Here is a 12242-nt window from a genome sequence, read left to right on the forward strand (position 1 = left end):
ATTCTTCACCGCAGCATCCTTCATCCCCGCATTCTTCACCGCAAACAGCTCCGCTCGCTTTATTGACTGTGGGGGCCTCTGTGCCGCACCACAAATGAATAAAAAGGAGCCTTATCTCCCCTCCTAATGGGCCTTTAACAGTAAGGAATAGCTGCTGATTGCCGGAGCCTCACTAGCAGGGGGAGGCTGGGTGATCTTTCACCCCTGGGGCAAGTTTAAGGTGCTGCGTTTTCCAGAGTTAAAAAGACAACACCTGTACAAATACTCAGCGTAAATCGCCCTTGTGGGAAACATCCCAGCTCTGCAGAAATAGTTTTTGGAGTAATACTGAGGAATGATTTCTCTAATCCTACCCTTAGCCAAAATAAACACATGCCAAGCAGTGAGACAGCAGTATCCCACGACCTGAAGTATTTGATTAAAACTGGGTTCTCAGCCACTGTTTCCCCTGGTTTGCCAAAGGTGGTGGTTGGTGCCCACCATGCCAGGAGTTCCAGCTCCCTCGTGAGCAGTGCTGTGCCCTTCTGGAGCACTCTGGCAGCCCAAGCTGTTCCCCAGAGATGAGATGTGATGTGGGGAGGGTCCCCAGCAGCCCCCATGAAAGCCCATATTGCCCCAGAGCCCCTCCAGGATCCTCAGGGCTCCCCAATGTCACAGCAGCTCTTCCCCAGGGGTTCCTGGCTGTTCCCATGGAGAAACATCAATGTCTCACACCACCCAAGGACACACAGCAACTTCTTTCTTTTTACTATTAGACTGGGGATGACACACTTTACATTTTGAAGTTTTCCTCTAAAAACCACCCCCTATCTTCCTATACCTGCACCTATGGCTGAAAAGGGTGAAGAATGGGATAAAAAACCACCCCAACTCTCTTCAAAGAGGAAAATAATGAAGCAACGTGGTCCTACCAGCACAGGCTCCTTGGCAAGCACAACACCCACCCATCCTCATTCCAGAGGGATTCAAGAGCCTCCTAAACGGATCAGGTTCTCCTGAGATAAACACAGGACTGAGGCATCAATAGTGATGTTTTTTCAGGCTGCACATCCCATCAAAGCCCAGGCAGAAGCAGCCCTGCTCTGTGTACACTGCAAAGCAGCTTCCCTGATCAATGAAGTATTTTCTTAAGAAGTGAAAAATCACTAAAGTGCCTCAGATCGAGCCTTTAATTTTAAAATTAAACAGAGTGGTGAGAGGAGATGGTGGAGATGGAGAATAAAACAGGACCTCATTTCTTACCTCATCTTTAGCACCTGACTTCCTTATCAGAGCTCTTTGTATGTCTTTTCCAAACAAGATTTCCTTTGATTTCCAGAAGACAAACTTTGTGTTTGCACTTATGTTTTTAATATTGTATTAATTACCATGGGTATAATTTTGAAGATTGTATCGAGATATCAAAAGATAATACAGTTGCACTTAAATTTGTCAGCTGTGCAATAGCTTGCTCTAATTTTAGATTATCAGCTCTGGAGACCTGCTCAAAGAGTAAGACTGACAGACTTTTTAATGGAGAAAATCAGAGTTCCCCTGGGATCCATACTTTTTTCTGATTCAGTAAGAAATCCCAGTGGCACTTGCTGAAAGGATCCCAGGATGGAAAATGACAACTCTCTAAGAATTAGCGCTTCTCACTCTGATGCAATTCTTCCAAATCTACTCTCCCTCCACAGACCCAGCACAGAGCCTGCTACCTCTTCAGCCTTTTCAGCAACAGGAGGGTGAAATGTCTGCTTTGAGTGCTCCAGTCCAGTCCTGTGTGTCAAACTGAAGTGAAGGAGCATGAATCTGTATAAATAGACAAATTATCCACCCAAAATATGTCATTTAAAATTGAGATGCTGACACAGCCTTAGCTACAGCACCGCTAAGCGGGGGCTGCAGCATTGTTTCAATTAAATATCCTTGTTTCTTCTTCCCCAGAAGCCTCTGGAGAAAGGTCTGGTTTGAGGGCAGCCACAGATAGAAAGTGACTCCAATTAAAGGCTGGGGAGGGCGGGCTGGAGGCACAGCCACCACCTAACAGGGATCAGCTGAGATTTACACAGCCACAGAGGCACGGGGCAAGGCAGGGAAAAGGAGCAGGCTGAGCCACTGCCATTGCCACTGCTATTCCCACTGCTATTCCCAGTGTCATTCCCAGTGTCATTCCCAGTGTCATTCCCACTTCCATCCCACTGCCATTCCATTCCCACTGCTATTCCCACTGCCATTCCATTCCACTGCCATTCCCACTTCTATTCCATTCCCACTGCTATTCCCACTGCCATTCCATTCCCACTGCCATTCCACTGTCATCCCACTGCCATTCCCACTGCTATTCCATTCCCACTGCCATTCCACTGCCATTCCCAGTGTCATTCCCACTTCCATCCCACTGCCATTCCATTCCCAGTGCCATCCCACTGCCATTCCCACTTCTATTCCATTCCCACTGCCATTCCCACTGTTATTCCCACTGCTATTCCCACTGCTATTCCCACTGCCATTCCCACTGCCATTCCATTCCCAGTGCCATTCCCACTGCCACCCTTCACCATCCCACTGCTCCTCACCATCCCAGCTCCTTCCCCTTCCATCATTCTGCTGCTCACAGTGGCCCACCCAGGCAAGCCTGGAGCAGCTCATCCTTCAGCCCCTCCAGCTGTCACACACCTTTCCTCATTCTCATGTCCCATATCTCATCAGAGGCTCTGGTCTATCTTTCTGGATTCCAGGTTTTATCAATTCTAGCAGAAATATGTACCTATTTGCATTACTTCTACCTCTTGTGCATCTCCTATGGAGGATCAGTGGGGGTTTGCCCTCAAAAATCCTAAATGAAGCAAAATTGCTTCCTTTGCATTTTCTGAAGAGTACAAAACTGCTCTGCAGCAATTAACCCTACATTCTGTACACTACAGGGTATGGAAATCTGCAAGAGACAGTCCTAAGGAAAAACAGATCCCTTCCCAGAAACATTTCAGGCCAAGCTGTGTCTGGTGGGAGGGACACGACTCCACAATCCTCAGAACACACTGAGCGAGGTCCAACCAAGAGCAATTTGTCAATTCTCTGCTAGAACAGCTCCACAGCTGGAGGCCAATATCATCATGATCTAAGGCATTTGGGTAAAGGATTTTCAAAGCTCTAATCCTGCTGAGCACCCCCAGCTCTCTGGGTATTAATGAAAAGTGAGGATGTTGGGCACTACTGATGAAATGCCCCCGTGGACAGGACCCACCATCCTCACCTCTCCCACTGCAGAGTGCTCGCAGGAACTTTTTGTCCTAAAGATGTTATTTCATTTAAAGCAGGAATTCAAAAATCTTCTGGGCCCTATTGAAAGAGATCTAAAAGATCCTGCCTGTCTGAAGAAAAGAAGTTTCTGCTTGTCAGTTAAACAAAGGAATAACGCACAGCCTCCTTTATGGTGTGTACTTTACCTGTCATCCAACAGCCCATTATCACGTCACGGCAGAGTGCACTTTTCTGCAGGTCACTTTGTTTAAAATGACATGGATAATGCACATGTCAGCGAGCTGACAGTCCCCACCGTCCTTCAGAGATAAAACCCAGCCACCAGCGCCTGTTCTTATCTGGGGTACATGCCTTGCTCTATCATCTAAGTCAGGCAGAACATGATTTCTCCAGAGAGCACTTTTTTCATTTCCTGATTTTAAGAAAATCAAATAAGCACCATTTGTCTTCATCTGAATATGCTTGACCTGCTCAAATGATGATGTCTCGCATTTTATAACAGGCTACATATGCTGAATTCAAATTAACAGCAGAACAAGGCCCTTGGATCTTTGCCTGGGCTGCCAGCTCAGCCTGAATAAATGTGCCAGGGTGAGCAGTGATCTCTCAGAACTGGGCCTGAGCTGTAGAGCTCAAAGATGGGTCTGGTTCTGACATTTGGAAAACACTGAATTTTTAGGGATTTTTGGGTCTCCACCTAATCTCATTTCATTAAGGGGAAGACAAAATACAGAGCACAGAGATGAAATACACATCTAGATTTTAAATCCTGCTGACAGAAGTACTGGGATATTCTGTGGGAGGTACAGTGTTGAGTCTCCCTTGTAACTGTGCTTGGAAACCATCCTGAAGCAGCATCCCTCCTCCATCCCCAAAAGCTGCCTCTGCCTTTTTACACAGGAGTGCTGCAGGAGAAGAATTCAGTGAAAACAGGCAGAGGTTCAGCTCCATAAATGCTGCAGTGACAGGAAATTACACTTTTGGTTCTGGGTGCCATAAACATAGAAGCTGAAATTCAGTTTATCATCTTCCTCTGCATAAGGAACATCCTGAAAATGAATAATCACTTCACAGGATGGAATGTAATGGTAATGCATTAAAAATTCATATTGAAAAGTGCAGGTTAATATTCTGTGCAAAAACCCAACAAAACCTCCCCTTTCTGTTGTCACACTGATTAACTCCAGTGATTAGTTCCCTTATGCAAGGAAAATCATTGCATTTCAAAGTAAACAGCAGTTCTTTAACACAGTTAGCAAATTATTAAGAAACATGAGGAAAAAAATCCTCTATTTGGGAAAAGAGCTGAAGGGCAAAGCTTTGGAAGTTATACACAGAATGGTTTGAGAATTTCCTTGGCTTCCTGTTACACAAACCCTGTAGAAAACTGATTAAATTCATGGAAGGTGATTTTTGTACTCATTGTTTCCCCCTGGATTTTACAGCATATTTGCACTTGGCTGTTGGATGAGCTGCACACCAGCGTGGTCATCCCTCCTCTTCTGCCTCAGAGCTGGTTAACAGAACCACTCATGAAACTCTAACCACTTCAACATTATTATAAGAACAATATTTTCTGACGTTATTTTACCCTCCCCTGACTTCCACCCCCCAGTTTATGTGGGGAAAGAAGAGGGAAAAGTGATTACATTATCAAAACATCCCTTAAGGCTCAACACACAAATAAAAATCACAAAATGCAACCTGGAAATAAAGAAATTAGACCAGTCTTTCTGGGATGATTATTTCAGTTTTGCCAAAGAAAAATGGTTCTCTTCACGACATAAAATAATGGATAAAAATATTCATCAGTATGGATACCAGTTCTTCATTACTATTTGTCTTCTGAACAATAAGCAGCATCAGAGACCATCTCCTGACTCTTTCAGCATTAATTTTCCCCCCTTTCCCACACAGAAACCCAAAATCATGGAGATACTGATCAGCAAGTTGTGTTACTTGACTCAATGCACAGTTTCCAAACGTTATTTCTAAAAGGTACAGAAAGCAACCAGAACACTTCAGGTGGAATTTGGAGGCCTTTGCTTGCAGAGAAGCACAGCAGGCACTAACAGGGGTTAAATAACTCTGAGGGTCACCAACAGACTCAGATGCTGCCACATCTTCCAAGGGGAAGTGTAGCCATGGAAAGGGTTGGTAGTGAGACTGGAATTCCTGAACAACCCACACAGACCTTGGCATCAATTTGCTTAAAGATGAATTGTGCAGCCTCCAAAATATTCATTAGAATTCTCCTTCCTTGGAGGTCTATTCCAAAATTAAATTAGAGACAGAATTTTTCCTCGTGTAGAGATGCTTTAGATTAATCCAAGAAGAAACTTCAAGTAAGTAATAGATTAAGAGGAATAAGGAAATCCAATAAATTCGTTTTGCTCCCATATTGGTTTTCTTTCTTACCTTTTCTTCTTGATCACTGTCGCTGTCACACTGAAACACAAAAAGAGAAAAAGCACAGGTAAGAGAAACTTGCTACAGCAAAAGAAAAGATAAATATTTCTGTGAAGAAGAAGGGTGATACATTCATAAATGTTGGCTGTCACATCTGGCACCTTCAGGAACAAGTTCAGTTACTGCATGGGAGGAAATTTCCACTGCTCTTGCAGGGGACACATTTTTGTGTTTGAATGATGAAAAAAGGGCCCTGCACACAGCAAAAGCCATTTGCAAAGCCCTCTGTCAGCTCAGCTCAGGGGCACAGGAGCTGATGGGCACCTTCAGACTCCAAAACTGCATCAGGGAAGAGGAAAAACAGCCTTGGAGGGCTGGTGTGTTTTCTCTGGATGGGCAGTGCTCCTCATGCAGGGAGCTGCAGGGCTCCACGGAGATGCTCAGGTCTGCCCAGCACAAAGAGAAGTGTTTGCAAGGCTGCTGCTCCCCAGGAGCACAGGGAAAAGTCACCCTGTGCTGTGCTGATGGCTGCTGAGCTAAAGAAGCCAGAGATCACAGGGAAACAAGAATGTGCCACAGTCACTGATCCCCTGAGGCTCTCTGGGAGCAGCACAGACACCACAATTGTACAGAATGCTGAATGGTAACTCTGGAGACTCCTGATATTTACCCAGGGCCATTGCTCAGTTCTTAAATAAGTTTTATTATTGTAGGAATAGAGCAGGACTGGATCACTCAGTGTTTCATAAAGACAAGGTTCATCAGAACCCAAACCACGTCTGCATTTGCTGGAAGTACAAAATCTGTGTTGGCAACAGGACTCTCAGAACCCTGGAACTCACAGGTTTGATCCCTCCCACCAAATTCTGGGTACCTGCACCTCCTCCTGGGGCTTTGTTTTGTTTCTCTCTACAGCTGTAGGCTCTGCAGGAGGAATTGTCTGCATCACCCAAGACTGAACTCACTGCATGGCAAACATTTCCAAGGAAAACATCACCAAACTGGAGACTCAGCCTTTCCTGCCTGAGGAGCAGCTGGCTGGCAGGTTCCTACAGCACTCAGTTAAGCTCTTTAGGTATTTATATCATGTTTATTGCATCTTTGAGGATTTTTGTAAGACAACCAAATTGCTTTGAAATTAGTTCTATTTTGTGAATTCCAAAGGTTAACTATACAGTGGGATGTGAACAGACAGAGCCAAACACTCCCACAAACACACATTCTTGATTTGCACAAATCAACTCATCTTCTGCCTGTTGTTTAATTATAACTTTTCTGTTTCACTGGCTTTTCCCTTGTCTTCATCAGTACAGGGGGTGAAAAGGTGCCTTCCCTACACCACTGAGCTATCTACTAACAAATTAGAGCTAAGAACTATTTCTAGGTATTTTTAAACTAATTTTAAATGAAGGAAAGATTAGATAAAATTACAATCTCCTTGTAGCTGATTCCAAATAGAAAAGGAAGTGAAATTTATTTAATAACTGAAGTGATTGATATAGCACTGGTTGCACCTATTTAATACCAGAGCATTTACTCTGGAAACAAACAAATGAGAAGAAACATGAAGACAGGGGACAATTTTAGCTTTAATTTTTAAAACCTCACTCAATGTTTGAATTAATGAAGAGGCCACTTCACTGACAAAAGGAAAGCATTTCTAGAAGAGCATGGCATAGATATAAAGTACTCCTACCTTACCCCATAAATAGAATGCATTTTGACTTCAACAAGACTGCCTGAGATTTTGGTATAAAAGTGACCCTGTATTTACAAAAAAGAAAAGCTGCTGGTGGATTTTAATCCATGAAAACCAGGGCACAGAATCAGAGAACCTCCTGAGCTAGAAGGGACCAGGAGCATCACCCAGTCCCACTGCTGGCCCTGCACAGACATCCCCAAGAATCACAGAGCATGTCACAGGCATGAATGTCACAAAGATTTTCCATTTACTATTTCTCATTCTGATACTGGAAAAATTCAGCTTTTGGGTCCTGCCACCTTCTCCCCCTGGATGGTGAGAGCCAGGAGCTCCCCAGGATCCATCAGCACCTCCTCTGTGTTTCCCAGGGAGCAAAGGAGCAACTGTTCCATTTGTTTGTGCCTCTGCCCTCCCTCCAAACTCCAAGTCTTGAGACTGATTCCAAAAGTGAAAATAAAGGGGGAAAGGTGGGTGTCTAAGCAGGGAAGAGCGATTCACCTGGAGCAGAAGGGTTCAGAGGGTTTCCAGGTGCCACCCACTCCCTGTGCAGGGCACCTGAGCAGGTGTCCTGTGACCCAGCAGTGCTCAGAGCACTCTGCAGCCTCTCCTTTCCCCCAGTTTTGGTCTGATTTAAAGAATCTCTCCTCTGCTGTAGTTTTTACTGACTCATAAGCTCGGAAAAGCTCAGGGTTTTTGTGTTCCCTGCATGGTGGAGGTACCTGGGGAGAAGAGAACTTGCCAGCACTGACATCTGAATTTGCCAGCAGAACAGCTCCACACACACAAGTGAATCTGCAGAGCAGAGTGGCTGGGAGGCCATTCCCACTAAAGAGTTAAACCTCCAAACCTCCTGCTCTCCCACAGTCCAGTTCTAATTTCAAGGTCCGCTTAATTCCACATCAAATAATTACCGCTGTACCCAGAAGCACCTTGTCTCCAGAGCTAAGCATATGGCGAGGACGAGACCTACTGGTGTCCATTATGGAATCAGGGCGGGTGCCAAGGCCATTAAAGATGCTCCTGTTCCCTTCCCAGTGTGCCCAGTGAGTGACAGCTCCGTGCTGGGGCGGCTGCCAAAGCTGCACGGGGAGCAAACGCTGCCGTTCCTGCTGCTCAATTCCCGAGGACTTTGCTGGGAGCTCGGCAGGACTGAGCCATCCAATTTACAGCTCCGGCCTCCAGAGCCCTCCGTGCCAGCCTCTGGCAGAGACAGATGATGGTCAAAGCCCTCCGGTTCATAAATTATGCAAAGGCAATAAATGCGCTCGGCAAACGGCTCCTGGTGTTTGGGCAGCCTGGCCCTGGGCAGCTCCTGCCCTCTCACACAGGGAATGGGCACCAGGGAGAGCCCAGTGCCCAGCAGGGCTGTCCTGGGCCAGTGGCAGCGTGCTGGGACCAGCTGGGTGTAAGAAGAAAAGGAGGGAGAGGAAGAGAGGGCTCTGAGCAGCGCCCTGGGGTTGGATATGTGCACAGCACCTGTCCCTGGGGGTGTGTGTGTGTGTGTGTGTGTGCAGGACTCTGCTCTGGCACTGCAGCCAGCACTTTGTGTGCAGGGGTGATGCCAAAAAGGGAGAAGAAAGATGTTTGCTACTCAGGCTGGAAACAGAACTGGAGCAGCTGGATGCTGTCCCCATGGCCGAGGGTCAGCCCAGGCACTGTGGGCACCGTGCTCACCCACCCGGGCTCTGAGGTGCCCATTTACATTTCTGGATCCAAGTTGTCCCCAGAGGTGCTGAAGGTTTTTCCATCTCCTGCAGCCTCGCTGCTCCCCATGGCTGGAGAGCACATTTTGGAAACTGAAGCTGACAACCATGAAGTTGATTATTCAGAATTACTGGTCAATTTGAAGGCTTGAGTCTGCACTGCTCACTCAATTCCTCCAGCATCTCCCCACCTCCCAGGGCCACAGGAAGAAGTAAAATGATTTAAGTGCTTTGTGGTTCTCAGAGCTCCAGACTGTTTTGGAATGGAAGCGATGGAAATGCTTTGTTCTGGCCTGGGCAGCTTTTCAGTATTCCATGTCTATTACAAAAAGCTCATTTCTCGGTGCTCTCCCACGTCTTTTGTCAGGAAACCATGGCTCTGTGCACAGGCTGCCTTGGAATATCCTGCAAATAACTGGGAATCCAAAACATCATTCAGAGATAGCCTGACCTGATTTTTGGATAAGTGCCACTAGCTCCAGTGGAAGCTGAGAGCGGTAATGTGACAAATCAGGACAAGGAGGCTGCAGACACATTTTACACCTCAACAAACAGAGGCTTCCTGCTCTGATTCTCAGCTCAAGGCACTTTCTGTCTCTGCTCTGAACACAAGTTGTGACTGATTAAAGCCACCCCAGGCCAGGCTTGAGAGGAGCCCAGAGCCAAATTGCCAAATCCTCCCTACACAAGCCCCTGGCCAGCCCTCGGCTCGTGCTGGGCACAGAAGTGAAGCCCAGATGGGCAGAACTGCTGAGCACCCCCAGCCCTCTGGCTGGCCAAATTTTCACATGCACATGGTCCCAAAATGCTGGGAGAGCTTCTGAGATCACAGCCTGACAGGCTGCTCAGTGGGAGCACTCTGCAAAATGGGTATTTTGTGCTTCTCAAAGTCTTGCACTGCCCAGAAGGGACTCAACAGTTTTCCCAAAGGACCTATGGGACTACCAACAAAATTCAAAGCAAGTAAAGCTCGCTCAAAGTGATCTTCATTGATAAAAATCTTACAGGACATATGGAAATGCTAAGGGTGCTTCTAATTTCTATATAATTGGGGTAATAACGAGAGCAGACTGACTGTGATTTGTACAAAGTGGCCACAGTTATCACTGAAACTGTTCCAATCCCTTAAATAACTGAAGTCACCAGCCATCACATCACCTCTCACACACACACATGCCAAGTGTTCAAGCCTCCTTTTGCAACAATTCTGCAACTCCCTGCTCCAGAAATGCTAACCACAGTCAGTGACCCAAAACCTTGCATTTTCATAGGTGTGATGCAGCCAAAATTCAAATAATTATCCCTAAATCAAGCCAAGGTGAGGAAGAAGCCATACAAAGTCAAAAGATGTCTGTACCACCAAAGCAGAAAGCTCTTCTTTCTGCCCCAGCCTGGGCTGTGCCTGCAGCAGATGCACTCCCTGCACACACAGACCCACAGTGGGAAGTGGAAAAAGAACTTCCCAGTTCCCAATTGAGGCATAATTGCTCCTGTGTTTTTTTTTAAAAGAAAAGGGAAACTGAAGATCAGGCTAAAGATTAGCTGCACCTCCCCAGCCCTCTGTCCCGGGTGGAGAAAGTTAAAATGCACAGCACATCTCCCACAGCAGCCCTGGAATGAGCCTGATCCCAAAGCCACCTTTCAAAAATCACACACCCTATGTGGTGACAGCTCTAATTTGAGCCCATTTTAATAACTTGAGAGAGCCTGGTCCAAATCAAGCTGAGTAAAGGTCTGTGCCACCTCGCCAGCTCATTCAGGCTGAAGCAACACCATGGATTTCTCTGTACTTTGCTGATTGAACACATTCTTGTGCAAAAAGTGGCAATCATTGAATATCTCATGTACAATGACATTGAGGAGGGCATTGTTCTCTATTCTGCTCAATGGACTTTGCTGGAACAGCTATTTCATATCTTGGAGCCATTTATCATTGCCACCAAAGGAGTCAGAGCTGCTGCAACGCCAGCGCTGAACAAAGTGATTCTACTCATCTGTCTGCTGAAAAGAAATCTGAAGAAAATGAGGGAAAACCCAGACCTCAGCCTGTTCACACTGACATTTACAATATTCTTGTCCATCTCTCCACCAATGACAAACTGGCAGCCCTGGAAAGGGCAAAGATGGTATTTTAGCTATACAATTAGACCTTTGCTTCCAAGAAAAAAGGAGAAAAAAACATCTCCCAGATGAAAGGAGACACAGATAGGGAATAAATGGGCAATTTTCTAATTGATGAAATGGAGACAGGCAGAGGCACAAAGAAACTAAGAGCAAGAATTTCACTTTTTTTCCTTCCTATCTGTGACTTTGCTGCAAGCAGCATCCAGAATGGAGCTCCCTGCCAAGGAATCTTATATATATATATATATATAGCATCTCACAAATTGGTAAACATCACAGCCTGCTTAGCAATTCCTCACCATTATCCACTGTGATTCACTGTAAGGAATGGCTCTGAAACAGAGATGCTCTGAGAAGTTTAAGGTCTGCTTTCTTAAAAGCTAAAATTATGGATTATTCACCAAAAAGTCCCATTTTACACAAATTACCTAAGTCTGGACAAAAGATTGCGATGTTGACCTTTAATCTGAATTCCATTTTATCCAAACTACTTCACTTCAGATGAAATGTATCAGTCTTGGACATCTGAAGTTATCATGGGCCCCTGACAAGAAAAATATTCAGAACTTAGAATGTTTTTCAGCTGCAATTCTTTTTAATTCCTCCCTCCTGGGACTTTAATGATTGTTTTATATTATAAAATGACACAATTAGTGGTTCCTTTTAGCTCTACCATCAACAAAAAAAAAGGTTTGATAAGAAAGAATTAAATGTAGAGTATTAAAATGAAAACTCTGGATTGTATTGCTGTCCAGGATAACGATGAGGCACCTTACACTTCCCCAGGACATGGATTTATCCTTGGCACCTGGTGGGAGCCCCAAAAACTCCTGGTAGAGCACAGGGAACTGGCTGGAAAGCCAAGGGGGGATTTCCCTCCAGAAAGACCCTGAGAGACAAATCCTGTTCCGAGGTTGGGTTCTGCTCTGTTGCCCCCTGGTTTTGCAGGGCTGTCCCCTGCAGGGGCAGGCTGGCACTGGGGGGCACTGGGAGGCACTGGGAGGTACTGGGGGGCACTGGGGGGCACTGGGAGGCACTGGGGTGCACTGGGATGCACTGGG

General features: G+C 45.8%; 1 protein-coding gene across 1 annotated transcript in view; it reads right to left on the reverse strand.

Annotated features, from left to right (window-relative positions):
• The window catches only part of AUTS2 (activator of transcription and developmental regulator AUTS2), a 668592-nt gene that overhangs the window by 201288 nt on the left and 455062 nt on the right, over nt 1-12242 (reverse strand). Inside the window, exon 5 of the mRNA XM_033519007.1 lies at nt 5662-5691. Coding sequence (XP_033374898.1) covers nt 5662-5691 — 30 coding nt within the window. The remainder of the gene's footprint in view (nt 1-5661; nt 5692-12242) is intronic.

The sequence above is a fragment of the Parus major genome, chromosome 19 (assembly GCF_001522545.3).
Source record: "Parus major isolate Abel chromosome 19, Parus_major1.1, whole genome shotgun sequence".
Taxonomy (NCBI): Eukaryota; Metazoa; Chordata; class Aves; order Passeriformes; family Paridae; genus Parus; species Parus major.